Here is a 19,423-nt window from a genome sequence, read left to right on the forward strand (position 1 = left end):
TAAATTTGAAGAAAAAAACACCTATTTTTAATGGTATTTTTGTCATAAATGGGACCCATGTTTAAGGATCTTTTGTGAAAAAATAGACATAATTAGCAAGTGTAATTTATGGAGCACATTTAGCACATGTTGAGGTCGATGGAGCACATATCCAAGGCGATATAAATTAACATATACTGACACATAATAATTAACATGAGTCAGAAATAAATATCAATGCTTTCTCTGAGGAATTATTTTGGTGCAAAATTTATACACAATGACGCGAATATAATTTAGAAAATATACATAGAGGCTGTTCACACCGCAATGAGATAGCGCGGTCTATCGTAGCACCCCCTTTTTTCTAGCGCGCGCAAGAACGCGCTATCTCTCGTGGACCACCCCCAAGAGGTGCTCCAGTGGCACGCCGTTTTGGCTCGCCGTGGCTCGCTGTTGGGCGGACCGAAACGACGTTGTACCTTCCAAACCGCAGAGATAGCGCGGTCTAGCGCGCGCTATCCCTGCCGGTGTGAACAGCCTCATAGTCTAAATCTCTAGGGTCTATTAGCAAGTGTGGTAGGGGGCCCTTGTGTTCACATTGTTTTAGAATGGGAAATAAATTAATTTAATTGAATTATCATTAAAAAAAGAATGATAATACTATAACAGCAGGAGAAGTGATAATGATAATAATGAAAAGGATAATGATAAAGACAATTTAATAATAGGCCTAAAAATTCTTCTTTTTGCACTCCATAAATATAGATCGCGCGCCCTCAACGTCACATTTAGACCGCTAATTTTCAAACGAAATACGTCAACAAAATTTTGCCGAGAAAAAGAATGTAAGTTGCCCTAAATTATCACCTGTCGTCTTTATTTTATTTTACAATGAACATTATTAAGCAGTAGTGTTAACCCTTGATTTTGTATTGAATATACCGAAAGTGTGATTTAAGCACTGTAGTCGGAATTTTACAAGAACATTTGCGTGACGTTCGTTTCGAGTGTTTGTCGAGTGCGATCTTGTGTGAGCTTCGGCCGTTTGAGTGCGAGTTCCCCCGAGGAGCTCCCCCTCTTCGTTGGGCAGCGCGAGCTAGAGCTGAGGCTCCATGGTATAGTTTGCCGCAGTGATGATGGCGCTAATTCAGAATCATATCCATACTAACTGATACTGGAGATACCCTACTGAAACATACCAAAAATCTATTAGACTCTAGATCTAAAAACTAAATGATAAATCTTCATAAATTGTTGAAATAATGGTTCTCAGCAAAATTTTGTTGACGTAGCCGTAGGACTAAATTCATTGCGACAGCACACGTAGTTTCGCAACAGACTTGGTCTACATATGGCTAGATCTATGCATGTTAGCGCATGTGCTAACATAACGCAGAAGTGCAGAAAGTTGTGCGACACTGACCAATTTCGAGCTAAGTTTGAGATCGTTCCGGGGCCCTAAATCTGATTTAATTTTGATATTTAAGAAAAGTTGTTCAGCTGCCTGATTTGTGCAAGTTTCGTGGCTCATAAATTATTTTTATGCCTCCGTTACGAAGTAGCCGGAGGCATTATGTTTTCGGGTTGTCCGTCCGTCCGTACGTACGTCCGTCCGTCCGTACGTCCCGTTCTCGTGATCGCGTTATCTGAAGAACCGATTGATGGATTCCTGCCAAACTTTGTTCATGTATGTATCTTGCAGAGCCGATGAACTGATTAGATTTTGGGGTCACAAGGTCAAAGGTCAAAGGTCACAGGGCTCATTATGTATGCTGAAACAGCTCGTGATCGCGTTATCTCAAGAACCGATTGATGGATTCCTGCCAAACTTAGGTCATGTATGTATCTTGCAGAGACGATGAACTGATTAGATTTTGGGGTCACGAGGTCAAAGGTCACAGGGCTCATTATGTATGCTGAAACAGCTCGTGATCGCGTTATCTCAAGAACCGATTGATGGATTCCTGCCAAACTTAGGTCATGTATGTTACTTGCAGAGCCGATGAACTGATTAAATTTTGGGGTCATGAGGTCAAGGTCAAAGGTCATGCGGCTCATTATGCATGCAGAAATAGCTTGTGATCGCATTATCATTAGAACAGATTGATGGATTCCTCCCAAACTTAGATCATGTATGTATCTTGCAGAGCCAATGAACTGAGTAGATTCTTGGGTCATGAGGTCAAAGGTCAAAGGTCATGGGCTGCTAATGTATGCAAAAATAGCTTGTGAACACATTCTCATTAGAACTGACAGATGGATTACTATTTAACTCGGGACATCTTGCAGAGCCAATGAACTGAGTAGATGTTAGGGTCATGTGGTCAAAGATCAAAGGGTCATATATGTATATGAGAAATTGCTTGTAATCACGATATTCTGAGAACCTGTTAATGGATTACAATTGAACTTGAATTTGAACAATTTCTTCTGTTTTGGTTTGTAAAATTGCTCTATGACGGAGGCATCATTTCGACTGCGCGCAGTCGAAGTTCCATCTAGTTTAGATTGTTACAGCTGTTGAAATGGCTGTCTGACCGGTGGTATGGGTGTCTGGTCAGGTCGCCCCCAAGCCGGTCGCCTCCTATACGCAGTCGCCTCCTATACGCAGTCGCCTCCTAACGTAGTCGCCCCCAAATTGTGTGGTCGAGTCGCCTCCTATACACAGTCGCCTCCTATACACAGTCGCCCCCTATACACAGTCGCCACCTACGTACAAAGGCAGTACGCTAGCGCAGCGGTCAGAAGCAGGTTATTTAATGTTTATGCTATTTATACGTTTGTAAATAAAAGAGAAAGTTTCATTCTTTCTATTATAATGTTGTCCACCTTCTTTTAGATTACTATTTTGTGCTAAAGTATAATGTGATAAACGTTTCATTTTATTTTGATGCAACAGAGATTTACATTCAAAGGTTTCACTTTTTATAATTGTACAGTAATATTCTTCTCATTTCGTTATTATCAGCCGCTGGTTCTCTATTTCGTTCCCTAAACTAAATAAAGGTATATGTGAGAGGGGGGGGGGGGTTAGAAAGTTGGACGTAGCCTGTATAGAATGTGATAAACGTTTCATTTTATTTTGATGCAACAGAGATTTACATTCAAAGGTTTTACTTTTTATAATTGTACAGTAATATTCTTCTCATTTCGACATTATCAGCCGCTGGTTCTCTATTTCGTTCCCTAAACTAAATAAAAGGTATGTGAGAGGGGGGGGGGGGGTTAGAAAGTTGGACGTAGCCTGTATAGACCTGTATTTGTTATGTTATTTGTCTCCCCTCCGATCACCCCCCCCCCCCCCCCCCCCCCCCCCCCCCCCCCCCCCCCCCCCCCCGCTCTGATTTTGTTCTTAGTTAGTCTGTTGGTTTGATTATATCTTTTCGCTAAAGTATAATGTCCGACGTATACCATCAGGAATATGTTATAATAATTAATCTCAAGGAAGGGATGATGCCGGGATACAAGCAAATGGCGGAATAGACAACATTATGGAAGATGAAGATGGACAAAGATGAAGATGGACATAGACAGAGAGAGGGAGAGAGGGGAAGAGAGTGGGTTGGCGGGAGATGGAAAGTTGGACGTAGTCTGTACTGTATTTATTTTTTCTCTTAATCCTTGTCTGAATTCAGTTTTCCCTCGCCGTGCTGACGTTTCATTAAATTATTAGAGAACGGTTTTCGACTCTTAATCCTTGTCTGAATTTAAGTTCCCCCTCCCGCGTGAAGCGCGGAAGCTTTGACGTTTCATTAAATTATTAGAGAAAGAACAAAGAAGACGATTCGTTGTATACCGACTCTTAATCATTGTTTGAATTATCAAAAAAATTCTTTGTTATTATTATTGTTTCAGCGCTTTTATCCTCCGCGCGCTTTAAAATAATGAAGGACAAAAGCGCTGCGACATACAATAAGGTATGTATTTGAAAGAATAACTGCTTTTTATTTGTGCACAGATTAAAAGAAAGTGACATCTATATACAAAATAACTATATAGGTTAAGGTTGGAACCTACTAGTGCTTTCGAATACTTGAAAAGATGAGCAGCCTGTGTTCATGTTGGTCACGCATGGTCGTCGCTTATTCTTTAAACAAAATCACGCACTTATATAGAATGAATCAGTGAGAGTAAAATTAGATAACGTTTCGTTCATTTGGGTCTACCGCCGAAAGCTTTTATTTCGATCTATTTGCTACATAATAAACTTATATAAGTCATATCAATTATAGCTCACTTTTAATTCAACGTAGAGACATTCTCTTCTATTTCTATTTTTAAACTTTTACAACTATCTCATGACGACACGTTCTAGTATATGGGTCTTGTAGTATAGTGAACACAAACTATGGGATTAAAAAGGGATCTGAAAATGCTCTAATTTGCTTGCGTGTACAAATTATACTTGAGAAAAGCTAAGAAAGCCAATCTATAAAATCCTTATTATTCCTATAGCCTGTGGATACTCCCTTAAGTTCCGTCACTAAGCCAACCAGAACGATTTATTTATTTATTTATTTAAAATGGTTTATTTCATTAAAAAACATTCGCGGCCCGAGAGCCGAATCAGTTTCTTTTACAAAGTATACATCAGTGACAAAGTAAAATTACATGTAAAACATTATGCATGGTAGCATTATGGTAGTAAAATTGCAATTCTTTTGTACATAATTGTGCTTCAACGACCTTGGCAAATTGCTTGGTACATATACAGAAATCTGAATTGTATTACCATATTTGCAATGAAATTATATATTGAACTTATACAATATATGAATAGTGATACATTTTTGATATTCAAAAGAATTAAATGTTTTGATTGGAAAATGCATAGCCAGATAGGTGGTGTTTTCTTCAATAACAGAAACAGAGACAACAACAGAAACCAAATCCAGGAATTATAAAATCAAATAGATGCTACAATGATTTAAACAAATTATACATTGTATAGGTAAAATGCAGAACATTTTGTATTTGGGCCAATATACTAAAAGGTACATGTAGAATATTGCATAAGATAAAAACATGGGTAAAAGTTTGCCATTACAATATTCGATATAATGTGCATCATCTTGGGAATTGTTAAAAAGTCAAACAGGATTTTGTACAATTAAATCTGATTTAGTTTTAAAAAAAGTAAAATTCTATAGTAACATTATTCAAAAATGCATTCACATGTCACCCTTTTATTTAGGAAGTTATACCAGAGAAATAGAAATAGAGAGAAAGAGAGAGAGAGAGAGAAAGAAGGAGAGTGAGAAAAGGGAGATAGAGGGGGTGGGAGAGAGATAGGGAGAGAAAGAGAGATAGAGGGAGAGATAGAGAGCGAGAGAGAGAGAGAGAGAGAGAGAGAGAGAGAGAGAGAGAGGGGGGGGGGGGGGGGGTGGAGGGGGAGAGAGAAAGAGTGAGAGTACCAAGACAGTGAGCTAGCCAGAAAGCCATGAAGAGGGTCTCCCCGCTCCGCAGCACAGCACTGACAGAGAGGAGACAATAGGGGTATTGAGAGAGTGATGTGGTAGTACGTAAGCTGGTGGAAACTTAGATGCAAATATCCTCGAAAATATGCAGTTACAATGGAAAATTTTCAATATTTAGTAATATCATAGTACCGTGAGATGCCAGGAACTAAAAATGGCTTGACTTTGACTTGTAAAAGACATCAAACTAAAACAACAAATTAGGGGGCGAGCTGACCAAAAAAATGGGGGCGAGCTGACCAAGAATCCCAAAATCGGCAAAAAAAATCAGGAGGCGACATGACCAATTGTGGGCGAATTTGGAAGGGGGCGGGCTGACATTAGGCGAGCTGACATGGAACCGTCTGACCAAAAACTGGGCGCGCTACTAGATCATATTTAAAAGTAGATTCTAGACCCATTGTTACCTCTGTTTCTTGTCAATTTTGAGTATTTTTTCTACAAACAAAGACTTATAAAATACACTTTCTCACAGGATTCACAGCAATTTAAACTGCTGCACAAACCGACGGTGGAGTGCGGGCACGTGTGCGTACCTGAATTTAGCGACCGTGACGATGGATTGCTTAGATCTAGATTAATTTAATGGGCAGGTTGCATTATTTGTAAAACTTTTGTTTCATTAGAATTATGCATTTAGGTCTACTTTTTTAGGCCCATACAAGGTCACGGCACTGCATAGACATAGTCTAACCATACTGTGTGATGGATGGCATAGTGGCATTAATCGCATGCATCTCTATTCTATTTTTGAGACCATAAGTCATTAAAGGTTTGACCTGAAACTGATTAATATTTCTTTTAAAAAAAATAAACAAGTGATTGTTATTCCTGATAAGCTAATAAAGCATAGACCTAGATCCTATTTTTTCAACTAGATCTAGGTCTAGTTGAACAATAACAACAAGGAAACATTTAGGTCTAACTTAAATGAAAATGAATGACTAAAAGAACAAAAAACAAAAACAAACAAACAGTGACAAAGTGGTGTCAGAAGGTTGGCAAAATCTGTTGGCTGTCTTTGTGCTGAATTAGCACAAAAGATGAACACATTTCTAGTTAATGCACAATCAAATTTCAATGATATGTGATCCCATAGACAGTCAAAATTATTGTGCTAGGGTTTTTTAAATTGCAGGTCTAGTCCTTAGATAAATAGCACATGTCCACTCTTTAACTAGCCCTTAGCTTAGGTCATGCATTTAAACAATTTATAAATTAAAAACTTGTCTCTTGATGATTAACTTACTCTGTTCACATTGATATGTACAAATGTATTGTAATTTGTAGGTTTATTTTTAATGTTTGTTTTACTTTGTTTGTTATAGCGCTCAGAGACTTTGGTAGAAACTAGAAAACGCTTTAGATACGGTAAGTACTGTTTTTATTATTAACATTAAAACAGGCTAAATGATTTAATATTTGTAATATTATAATTTCCAGTGCAGACCAGACTTGAGTGTTGATCCAGCAACCATCGATCATGAATCGTCAGAGTGCAGGCAGGGCCTCCATGTCCTCTATGGGGAGTAGAAGGTCTTCAGTGGGACCTCTCAGGGTCAAACATGACAACAGTGAGTACAAAATGCATGAGCATATGTGTGTGCTTGTGGGCATGTGTGGGTTTGTAAGACATGTGAAACAGGGATAATCATATGTATAATTAACTTCCTAGTGGGGATACAATGGCAACTGTGGATATCCCCAGTAAAACTTTCTTATTTTTTGCTAATTTGGGTAAAAGTGACCCGAGAGGAGTCTACCCATTTCCTGGAAGAGTTCCAAGACATCCACATTTTCATAGTGAGATGCCACATTTTTTATTCTAAAAATCTGATAAATGTACTAGCCTGAAAGTTACCAATCTTGATACAAATAATAGTAAATAATTCTTCTGATTCACTTCAAAATGCTGATTATATTCAGAAGATTTCATATTTTGGGGCCTGCTAATGGGCCACCCTGCCTATAAATAATGTCCAAATGTCAGTTTTTCATCATATTGAAGTGCGTAATGCAGGCAAGACCATCAAGAGCGTTTCCCTAGTTACTCTTTTGAGGCACTTCATGATCATTTTGAAACAACATTTTTATAGGGCTTCAATATTACACCATATCACAGACACTGATAACACGTAGAGCATGTATCTCAGATATCACATTGTTAAACGATGCCTTTTATAATGAATACAGGAGAACCCTTTATCCCTGTTTTTAAAATTGAATACTTGAACCACTGCTACAATGTATATATTGCCTAAACCTCTGCAACGTTCCCTCACGTTATCCATTTGGTTTGATTCCCATCAGATGCTGCATCAACAAGCAGAGCTGCAGGGAATGGGTTCATGCGTCGGTCCTCAGGGTCATCAGGGACCAGTGCAGGAGGTCGCAAGTCCACCACCTCAAAGTCCACCTTTGGCTTCAGTAACACCAGAAGGTAATTATAAAGCTTTGAGTAGAAGTGCAGTATGTACTCTATAACAAGGTGTACCGAATCGTTCAAAACACAGTTTCATTGATACTGGGTAAATTTGAACTTAATTAAGTACCTTGTGTCACAAAATGCTCCCTAAAATAAAAATGTACACGACACACGTGTATAGGGCCATTGAAATTCCTGTGGTTATGGTTTCTCGAATATTTCAAGGGACTTTTTGATGCAGTCTAGCATAATACCTGTAAATGATATGCCTCTAGGTAATTTTTACATTCCATAGTTAATTTAGTAATATTTTCTTTAGGAGACCTCTTTAATGGCTATGGCCTCAACAGCGCAACGTCAAGAGACTTGTGATACTAATTGTATGCAGCTGGGGGGTGTTCCACAAAGCCTTTTTTCAATGACAAAAAACAAAAATCAGTGACAAATCTGCTGATAACCAATCAGAAGCAAGGATTTCAGTAGCTTATAACAAAAACTGTCATTTGTCACTGATGACAAGTGTTGTGAAACGCCCCCCAGATCTCATTGAGTTTGCCAACTGTTTTCCTCTGCAGACCTTCCAGCGGCTATGGTCGGTCTAACATGGCTAGGGAAGTACTGCGGGAATCACGTCCAATTAGCGACAAGTCTTACATGCAGAAAGAAATCAGAAGAATCATCGAGGTAGGTATCTTCAAAGTTTCTGTATTTATATTCCAAACTTTCAGAGATACATGTACAAATGAATACCATCATAGTGTAAATTGACATTTTCTGGACATCAGTCACAAAATTTTGCAATTATAAATTTGCAGTTGATAGGCTACACCTTGCCTTTCTGTCTTTTCAATAGCATATTACCATAGCTGCCAACCATTCCTATTTTAGAAGAATAATTCCTTAAAAATTTGGCCTCCAATCCATTGTTTTGATTCCTACATTCCTTTCTTTTTCTGAAAATTTTTGTTTATAAAGTACCTATACAAAATAGACTGTATTCTTTATTTTTTCCTCAAGAGATCCCTAATTTCTGCTGTGAAAGGTTAGAAGATATCACTCATTCTGTGAGTAGGTTGATGGAAAATCCATCAGCTAAATGTCCTGTTAAAATAGTAATATTTCATTCAAGACCAATTTTCTTTAAAACTTCATCTTCTCTTTCGCATTCCAGTTCTTGCAAGAGAATGGTTTTTCGAACCCCATCTCTGTGAAGCAGCTGATGTCCCCGACAACCAAGGACTTTGTTCGGGTCTTCCAGTTCCTCTTCAGCTTCCTGGATGAAGACTATGTGGTCGGCTCAAAGATTGACGAGGAGATTCCAGCAAAATTCAAAGAAATGAAGTAAAAACATGGACTTTATTTGCTTTTCGTTGTACATTGTACTTACAAAATCTATTACACGCATATTATCTTTTTATTTTTCAAACTATATTGTGTAGTGTCTCAGTTTAACTGTGTCAGTGATAAAATAAAATCATTATAAAATCAACCAGTTTACATACAGTCAAACCTCTCTTGGCAGTCACCCGCCTATAGTTGTAACCTACATCATTTCTCTCTCAGAAGAAATGCATGTCTACGGTTCCTCAGTTTTCCTGTTTGCCTCATATAAGTAAAATATTATTGACAAATTACAAATAGATTATAGACAGATGCCCTTTGTGTTGTAGCTGTACGTAATTGCATCCCAAAATCGATTTGAGCATATTAAAATGATTTTCTTTTGTTGAATCTTTTCTCCTTTTTAGATACCCCTTCACCATCTCCAAGAGCTCCATGTGTACCCTTGGAAGCTCCCATGCGTGGCCTCACATCCTGGCTGCTCTTCACTGGCTCTTTGACTCTATACAGGTAATTCAATACTGTGGACTGGGTGCTGTTTAGACGTTTCCCAGTCATTTTGTATATTTTATATTATGTAATTTTTGTGGGAAAGAGGAGTAGAAGAAGAAGGATACTTCGGATTGACAATCCGCAGAAATGGTCAGAAGAGAGAGGAGTAGAAGAACTGGGAGTGGTGCTAAAAGAGAAGGCTATGAGCCGAGGGTTGTGGAACAGCATGATCGCCAAAGTCAATTGATATGGCACTTAGAGAGAAAGAGAGAGACAGAGGTCTTTGTTGTAATAATGTTATTTGTAAAAATCAGTGTGACTCTTCTGACCCTTACTTCATTAGTAGGACACAAGCTGTGGGAAATTAAATGGTCATGTACAGTCATGGCAATTAGTGTGAAAATCAGAAGGAGTCATGTGCAATCTTTTGATATGGATTAATTAGTATTAAAAAAATCATTTGTATCTAAATGAAGGAAGAAAGTTCAGAATATGAAGAGTGATTCATTTTCATTTTAGAGGCAATGTTCATGTTTCTCAGCAAATATCATATTTATAAGCATAACACTGGCAGTTATCGCATTAACTTTTATAAGTTTATGTATTTGTTTCCTTTGTAAAATCCTTACAGTATGCTATGAACACGAGTGTAGCAGAGCTATTGTTTACTGATGAAGAAATGCCTGGCTGCCTAGATGAACAAGCTTACTCTGAGGTTAGTATCACAAGAGGATCAAGAGTTGTTCAAGTTTACGTTCCTCTAACATGTGGCTGAAAATATGCCTTAAGTCAAACCAGATCCAGATTTCAGACATTTTCGTGCTGCGAAATAATTGAATCACAACTCCAAATTTGATAAAATTGTGAAAAATAGCTGTCATGAACTATTAATCAAAGGGGGAATTAACCTCTCTACTATGAAGCATTATCATGACATAGAGAGTAAAACAATGTTTCATTGTATCACATCCTCTTGCGAGTACAATAAAGATACCCTACTTTGCCATATTTACAACATCGTCTGCTCCCCAAGGAAGCTGCCATTTTGTCGAAATTTCCCTTCAAAACTTCTGCGAAAGACAAAGAATTCTAAAGAGAGTTATACGTCGTCCCTTACGTCAAATGCATGATGTTTTAAATGGCCTACAAACTGAAATTAACATGTAGTTTGAGGTTAATTCCCTTTTAATGTTTCTGGTTTCTCTGTTTGTTGACATGAGTTTGATTTTGGATTTGCTATTGTACAAGGGAGATTTCAGCGCAGCAGTCTTTATGCATATTTTTTTCTTGCCAGAGCTCTTTGAGTGTCTTCAAGTATGGCTCACTGTTCATTGATATTATAAGCTTCTCAATTTCCATCCATAACAGGTGCACTTTGACTACTTGGAAAACACATACTCTGAATATATGAATGGACAAGATCGGTACGATGTGCATGAGACCAAACTCAGGAATGCTATACGTAAGTACAATAGTTGAATCAAATGTAAATCTTTTAAAGATAAACTTGAGTTCTGGTAAAAAATGAATTCTCACAGAATCTAACGAAACTTACACTGAATGTTCAAGATTACAAATAAATGTCATGTGCCAAACAATTTTGGAAGAAAATGTATACTGGCTGAGTAATGAGCATCAGGAAATCAGGGTAGTACCAGCCCTGACACCATGTGTGTTGTCCATATACATCTTTCTATGTAAGTGATTGTTACTTTACCAAGACTGCCAAATTTATGATGATTTTGATGACTCCAGAACCTTGCATTACACACCATTACTTACATGCTATATGATCAACTTTTCTGATCCATTCCACACCTTTTCTTTCACAATGTAATCGCATTACCAGAACTCAAGTTTATCTTTAATACCTAATTAATAGTATTTCTTGAGAATATGGAAGGAGTAATCCTCCTACAATGTCATTTGCAAAGACAGTAGATGCTCTTTAACTTTTCTTTTATTTATACAAATTGTCAACTTCCTTCTCGGGCAAAATTTACCATTACTAATTTCATTTTAAAATCTGTCACGCTTGGTATGAGAAGCAAGTATGTTATACGGCAGCAACAGGTCTATATGTTGTGGTCCAGTAGATAAGTCTCCGGACTATGAATCCAAGGTATGGGGTTCAAATCCCTATAGAAGTTCTTTGGCAACATCTGGCACACTCCACCCAGGTGAGGTAAATGGGGACTTGGCAGGAACTAATTCCTTTAAATGTTTGATCACTGTAATGGCAGCCATGCTCAAGCCGGGGAAAATGGAGTGCTAGGAGTGGCAATATACCAGACATGAGTGCTATGGAACACTCCACTATTATTATTGTTATCATTATTATTAGCAAGACCTTTGTTTGTGGGTGACATAATTGTTTTTTGTTGGATTTCTCACTTGATGATACAGAGACGACCAAGGGCGGTGAGGTGAACATGGACAATCTGGTAGCAGAGGAAGAGAGGCTTCAGGCAGAGCTACAGGAGTTGGAACAGCAACAGGTATCTTACCCATTCACTACTGAATTCTCTCATTCCCATGGTGTTTAAAGCCTGTCTGTACTAGTTTGGCCAGGAGGGATTAGACCACCCAGCATGGTCACTGACAGGTGGCTATCACATCAACTCAGCTCTCAATTAATATAAGAAAAAGAGGATCACGGTGGACCAATGGTCACCAATTAGGCATTGTTTTCTATATAGAGGGAGCAAGTAGCTACAAGTAGTACAGTGGGGCTTTAATACTAGCCATGCCAGGTTCCCGTAGGCAATATGGGGTGTGTCAAATGATGCAATAAGATCTAAATTAGCAATATCTTTAAAAGATTTCAATCATTCTCACTGCAATTTTATAGGTAATATAATAGTATACTATCTCCTAAACTTTGAATGAATTTGAACAAGGTTATGGTTAAACTACAAAGGTATGCTTCTTTTTGTAAGACATAGCCTTTTTCAAATGTTAAAGAGATGTTTGGGACTCCCTTTATTAATTAAAAACTTACCTGTTGAAAAGGCATGTTATCGTTATACCATACTTTTCTACCCCTTTTCTCAACCTTTCAGTGTCAAACCCTGCTATAACTCTGCGTGAACCTAACTCTTCACTTCAACCCTGGACCTTACTCTAACCCTCTACCTTTGCCAAAGTAAATCCTTGTTTAAAAATTGCCACATCATGGGGCTGTTATTCACAGTAGTAGAGTATATACAAAAAAACAAATTAAATATATATATTGCAAAAAAAAGATTGACAAATCATGCCTATAACTTGTGCCTTGATCTGTTTCCATCTCTCTCTTACCCTCTTCAGAGCCGTATTCCCAACCTGCAGGAGCAGATGAAGGCCAAGACCATTGACTGTGAGAGGTTCTCTAACTACCTGGTCAGTCTGAGAGAACACAAGAAGACACATGACCTCAAGATGCAGGAGATTGACCTTCATCTAGGTCAAATGGGTAAGAAGGACATCTGACATTTGCTCCTATCGCAAGTGCTCTGGGATTTATTTCGTCAAAAGTATGCGGTTGCGCTTTTAGGTTAGGTGTAGACAGGGCTCCATACAAACTGTTTTGGAAGGGGAACCAGATTGAACTTTTACAGTCTGTATGCATGAGCCCTACTTGTATGTTAAACATTTTGAAGTTTTCTGGTTCAGTCTTAGATAATTGAATTGTGCTCCGGGTGCATGTTTATGTCTAGCCCTAGTTTGGGATTCTTGTACATGTAGTGTCAGGTCCAGGGTTGAAACTGGGAGATTAGTGTACACAATCCTGGAGCAATGCCGCCAGAGCATGTATCTTAGCTCCACAAAATCATCCAGACAATCCGAAACTCTGGGTAAATGTGGGTAAATCTGACCATATTATCATATTAAGTCTTTAAATGTATTGTTCAACACTTAAATTCTAAGGCAGAATTTGCTGCCTGTGGCATGGAAAGAGTTAAGAATATTTGATTGATGTTTTTGGTTAGCAAATTTAAAGCCTGTCTGCCCTAGTTTGGCCGGGGGGGGGGGGGGGGGGGTTAGACCTCCCTGCAAGGTCACTGACAGGTGGTTATCTCATCAAATCAGCTCTTAATTAACATAAGAAAAAGGGGATCATGGGGGACCAACAGGCATCGATAAGGCATTGTTTGCTATACAGAGGGCGCAAGTAGCTATGAGTAGTGAAGTGGGGCTTTAATAGATTCATCTCTTTTTTTGGATTGTTGGGGAGCAGAGCTGGAGGAGTCTGAGCTGGACGGGACGATGGCTCGCCTGCAGTACCAGCTGGAGAACCAGGAGCTATCGGCGAAGGACGTGGAGCGCATGCAGACCGAGCTCCGCCAGGCCAACTCCAGTCTGGACCAGGTGGAGAGAGAGAACCAGGCCCTGGACCAGGAGATCTGGGCCGAGGAACGCAGCATTGCCAAGAAGCAAGAAGAGGTCAGTAGTCAATATGTAAAATTTTCTTTAGCACAGGTTTCAATGAGAAACCATTCTTAAGGAAAATGAAAATTGTGGTCTTCATAGATGGGTGATCGCTAGAAGAGGTCAGTGAAAGTAGTACAGTGAAACCTGTATATGAAGACTGCAAAAAGGAGACAAGAAAAGTGGTCTTTATAGGCAGGTAGTCTATATAAAGTAAAAGGTCCTTTAGTTCAGGTTTCAATGAGGAGCCATTCTCAAGGGAAATGAAAATTGTGGTCTTCATAGATGGGTGATCGCTAAAGATGGTTCGATTGTACAATTAAGTGATTAAACACTCCCGAAAGCGATCTAGAAGTTATTTTATTTGCTTGAAGAGAACCAGTACTTCCAGATCAATAGTGAGACTTAACTTTTCATTTGACATCAGTGCCAATTAGCACAGTTGTTTGTTTACCACACGTGCAGTTTCGCACAAAACAATAGGAACTAATTGACGGAAGGATTGCTTTCTGCTACACTAATGGCTTTGCGAAATCGCCAATTTCTTGATTAGATCCATGACAACCCTGTATAAAATAGTCTGGAGCAGTTAAATAATCTTGAAGTCTTTGGTTTATCTTCCCTGATATTACAGGAATGTGACGCAGAGATTATACGTGTGGCATAAAAAGAGTTGAAATTGTATTATTCCACTTTTTCATTTCAGCTTGAGAGGAAAGTAAACGCTTACAACAGCCTTGCTCGCAAACTGAAGCTGATTCCAGCCGATGCGGAGAATGCCCATGGCATCGACTACGAGCTCCGTCTCAACTTCCACTCCATCCACACCCAGCACTCACCCATGCTCGACTTCGTCAGCACCATAAAGGTAGGATCACATTGTCAGGGCTGCCAACCAGTACGATTTTATCGTATTTTGTACGAATTTTAGAAGTAAATACAACAGTACGATTTTCTCAATAAAACCGATTTCCAAACAACAACAAAAACACGAAAATTTAAACGAGCTTGTGTATTTTGTGTGTGTGTACCATTTTCAATGGCAAATTGAAATTGCCTATTTATGCCTGTAAAGTATCCTACAAATATCTCACATCAGCAATTTGGGGATGTTCATTGGTTCATTCGAACATACCAGTCATGACAAATTCATGCATATTCAACCAATGGTCCATTGATTTATTGAAGGATCATTCACGACGAATTCTTGCATATTTAACAAAATGTTTGTAAAATGTACTCATGCTTAATTCTTCAAAATATCGACGAACACAGTCTTACAAAAAGAAAGTACTTATTAATCAAAAAGGGGTTGGCAGCTCTGTTTATTATCTCTGTTTTGATATACCTTGTACCAGCGATGTTTATTTCCTCCTCTGACCCATCCCTCATAACTTTTTCTTTAATGCAATCGTCATTCAGTCTGTTGTATGTTGCATATTTTGATACAACAAGCACCAATTCAACTGAAAGAACAGAAACATATTTGTTATTTTAAGGGATGATTACTATTTCTCACCAATGTAAATGTTCTCCAGTCTATTGTATATGTTGTTTCAGCCTGCCTTGATTCAAATGAGAACAACGAAATCTATATATGAAGTAAAATATGAAAATACTTGTTTTCTCTGGTAGTTTACACCAATCACCATGTCCCACTGCAAATATAATTTAGTCTATACGTCATTTGTTTTCATTACAGCCTGCATTGATACAACTGAAGAAGAACATTAACAGTGAGGTACATAAACTCCACAGCCAGAGACTCAATGAAGAAGAAGCACATGATCAGGTAAGTGGTTTGATGTACAGGACTCTAGATTAGCAGGTCCAGGTTCAAATCTTAGCTGGAGCATTGAATGCCTGAGACAAAGCATTTAGGAACAATATTGTGTGGAAATCTTTATTCATATTTAAAATTCCTTTTGGAAGGTTTGTGTGAAAAAAATTGGTTTGCAAGAGAACATTGCAGTTCCCCGTATCTGTTTTCAGGAAAATTTGATTTGGTGTTTTATTGTGGTATACCCCTGTTTTGTTCCAACATGTTGTGAAGCGAACTGATGTAAAGTCTTCTTCAAGATATTCCAATGAAATATTGTCCAATTAGCCATGGCATGTTGACTTTTTTTTAAAGAGGGTTGGGGGGGGGGGGGGGTGAATTGGTAGGGGAATGGTCCAGTTTTTGCAATGGAATTGCAATTTATCTCCCATATTATTTTCTAATCATTGTAGGTTCAGTGGCAGTTGTAGTGGGCATTTCTGATATTGGTTTGTGTACTTTTTTGTTTTTTCTAGGTGAAAGAGATGACAGAGGGGAAGAGAGAGGAGATCAGAAAGCTGGATTCTCAAGTTCAAAGACTGGAGAAAGATGTCAATGCATTCAAAGAGGTGAGATGCCCATGGATATATATTGTCTCAAATGCAGATGTTAGCAATGTATTTTTATGACTGTTTTTCTTCATGCATCTTTTCATATGGTATATTTGTATTGTTTTTTATTTCCATTTTTTTCTAACTCCTGATCCACTAGTGTGCATTACTTACATGTGTGAGTCTGCCCAGCTAGAGCCAATATGAATGAATAATAATAATAGTAATAAATGAAACTTTATAGTGCCCAATCCACTCTGTGCGCTTGTTAAACAGGAGCGTTTTTACCTGATTTTTAAAGGAATTAGAGGTTGTTGACGTTTTCAGGAAGGCTATTGTATATCCAAGGTGTATATACTAGTTCTAAAGCACATTTGAAAAGACTGTAAGGTAATTGCACTGTACAGATGCCACTTATCTGTCCATTGTTTTCATGATGATCAATTCTTTCACTATGCATTGTCGTAGAAAACTCGTGATGAGACTCAAGCGATGACAGCCAGACTTTCCGACATCGAGCAGCAGAAGGAGATGGCAAGGGCGTCTGGTAGCACAGACATCGCTCAGACACAGGAACAAGTCAGACAGATGCAGTCAAGGTGAATAGTAGATGGATAAGATCATATGGTGTCCCATACGTTATTGAATATTGTATAGTTATGTACATAAATTGACATTAAAAAAGTTACATAGGACAATTTTATGTGTACCGGTAGATCATTTCTTTATATACCATTTAAAGTGATTTTGATTCTTTTATAGATCATTTTCAGACAGTTTCTTTTTATGTGCTCTTGGATTGAGCTTCCACGTTTTACTTGTTTATCACCTTTGCTGGATGTCTTCCGAAAATGTCTAAAAACTCTCCTCTTTGACCATAATTAACAACAGATTCTTTGATTATTTTTAAGAAGAGCGCTGTGAAACAACAGTTAGTTTGTAAGAGCGCTATAGAAATGAATGTATTGTATTGTATTGTATTGTATGTATTCCGATGTATTTCTGTCATCATATGTAACTGTTTCCTTCAGTTCATCAGATTTTCTTGTTTTTTAAAGTTCCGAATAATATACTACATCTTTGTTTTTTTCTATATAGATATGAAGAAGGCTGCCAGAACATGCAGATGGAGAGAGAGAATTACAATAAGTTCCTCACTCAAGTGTGCACGATGATATTGGAACACAAGACAAAATTACAGGTCAGTTTCAATCAATCGTAAAAATATATCTCCAATCTTGCTGTAATTAACCGTATCTTCCCATAATTCGATCTATTTGTAACATAAAATTAAATTGTAACTTGAATTTGTTGTAAATTTACAATTGGTTGAAGGAGATAAGATTAATTGAAGGAAATACATGTACGATTAATAGTAGCTCTTTATGTTTTTACACAGCCCAGGACATTTTTCTTGTTTTTTCTATTTTGTGATTGCTTTGCATTGTTCTTCCTTGCTACTTCCATAGAAAAAGAGCATACATACAAGGCCAAACGTGTGTTGGTCTTGTACAAATATTGGGAGGATGTTACTCTAATATATGATGAAGAGTTGAGAATAATAAAGAGTATCTAGACACAAACCACTGTGCGGCATTTAGTTGTATCTCAAATGATATGATACATGAGTCAATGACCTTTGCATCCTACCTACCCCATTTAACACCTGGATGCATGAAGAGAAACAATGTCTCCCTCTATCGCTGATCAGAAACACAAGCTAACTGTGCTATGCTATAGCCATTATGCTAGCGAGCTAGCTATATAGCTATCACCACTTATCCTCCTAAATATTCCAATGTAAATAAAAATGCTTTGCTATTAAGGACATGAATATTTTAATTAACATATTTATTGTTTCTACACAGAATCATGTTGGGCATCTACAACAAGAAGCTCACAACCACCTTGAAGTCATCAGAGGTATGGAGTTTCCACAGCATCCTAACCCGTCCACGTAAATACTCTCATAGAGAGATGACGGTACGCCATTGATAGCTATTTTAGCCAGCTTCTGCGTTAGCATGTAAGGAAGTCCTCCCATTGAAAACGCTTGTAGAAGATGGTGATCATCGATAGCCAATTTAGCCAACTTCCAACGCTTTCTTCATTACAAATTAAGAAATACAGTCAAACCGGCTTCTGCAATGGCATGTAAAGAAGAACTCCCCCCATTGAATACTATCATAGAAGATGATTCATCGTCGAAAGCCAATTTAGCAAACTTCCAGCACTTATATTCAGAAATACAGTCGAACCAGCTTCTGCGATGGCATGTAAAGAAGAACCCCTCCCATTGAATACACTCATAGAAGATGATGTGTCGTGTATAGACAATTTAGCCAAGAATTGTATTAGAACCTGCTTCAGGGACCATCTGTCCATCAGCATTTATTCATTGCAGGCCTGATTTATTGTTTCACTTTGGTTCCCTTCTCATTACAACATGTGACATGATGATGGAACTCATATTAGGAAGTCCACCTGCCTAGAAAGACTGCTTTTTTTGTCTCCCTCAGGTGGCCTTTCTATACAGACTCTACATTATTTGTATGATAATTATTAGGAGGGAGGAATCCCGTAATTTTTAACATTGTTTATCAGTCTGATCTATAGTCGATTTGAAATCAATGATTTCAGTAATCATTGTAGTAATGCAAACTAAAATGTATTTGTATAAAAAAAATAGAAAGGCCTTTATGTATGTATACAAATAATACAATGTTTATGTGTGTCTGTCAGTAGAGAGATATATATATATTTTTTTTTTCTTCAAACGCTCCTTTTAATTTGGATTAACTTTTGTAGTAGTCAATTTTTTTTTTCCAGCGACGATGTGAATGAAAAGCAAGTTTAAATTCAAGTTGATGCATTTATTTCAAGCAATGGTGAAAATATTGAGATGATCCCAAAATGCATGTATTAT

The 19,423-nt window shown here is 37.9% G+C and overlaps 1 protein-coding gene across 2 annotated transcripts; it reads left to right on the plus strand.

Moving 5' to 3' along the window:
- The first annotated feature begins 762 nt into the window (after positions 1–762).
- On the plus strand, positions 763–19,174 carry LOC762371 (kinetochore protein NDC80 homolog). Of its 2 annotated transcripts, none has more exons than XM_030995289.1 (17): positions 763–827; positions 6,903–7,033; positions 7,770–7,899; positions 8,460–8,568; positions 9,056–9,225; positions 9,633–9,735; positions 10,349–10,432; positions 11,086–11,179; positions 12,124–12,215; positions 13,027–13,171; positions 13,937–14,142; positions 14,834–14,995; positions 15,830–15,919; positions 16,423–16,515; positions 16,966–17,096; positions 17,596–17,698; positions 18,366–19,174. In XM_030995289.1, the coding sequence occupies exons 2-17, from the start codon at positions 6,943–6,945 to the stop codon at positions 18,456–18,458; spliced, it is 1,896 nt and encodes a 631-aa protein (XP_030851149.1). In that variant the 5' UTR covers positions 763–827; positions 6,903–6,942; the 3' UTR covers positions 18,459–19,174. The 2 variants fall into 2 exon arrangements, with proteins under 2 accessions (XP_030851149.1, XP_030851150.1); XM_030995290.1 differs by having other exon boundaries at positions 764–827; positions 6,908–7,033.
- The last annotated feature ends 249 nt before the right edge of the window (positions 19,175–19,423 follow it).

The sequence above is a fragment of the Strongylocentrotus purpuratus genome, unplaced genomic scaffold, assembly GCF_000002235.5.
Source record: "Strongylocentrotus purpuratus isolate Spur 01 unplaced genomic scaffold, Spur_5.0 spur5_scaffold_21, whole genome shotgun sequence".
NCBI lineage: Eukaryota > Metazoa > Echinodermata > Echinoidea > Camarodonta > Strongylocentrotidae > Strongylocentrotus > Strongylocentrotus purpuratus.

Excerpts from the sequence above, each read along its gene's own strand:
- LOC762371 (XM_030995289.1), top strand. The coding sequence starts at position 6,943 with ATGAATCGTCAGAGTGCAGGCAGGGCCTCCATGTCCTCTATGGGGAGT. Across the intron at positions 10,433-11,085 it reads ATGAACAAGCTTACTCTGAG|GTGCACTTTGACTACTTGGA; the intron begins GTTAGTATCACA and ends CATCCATAACAG. Across the intron at positions 17,699-18,365 it reads AACACAAGACAAAATTACAG|AATCATGTTGGGCATCTACA; the intron begins GTCAGTTTCAAT and ends GTTTCTACACAG.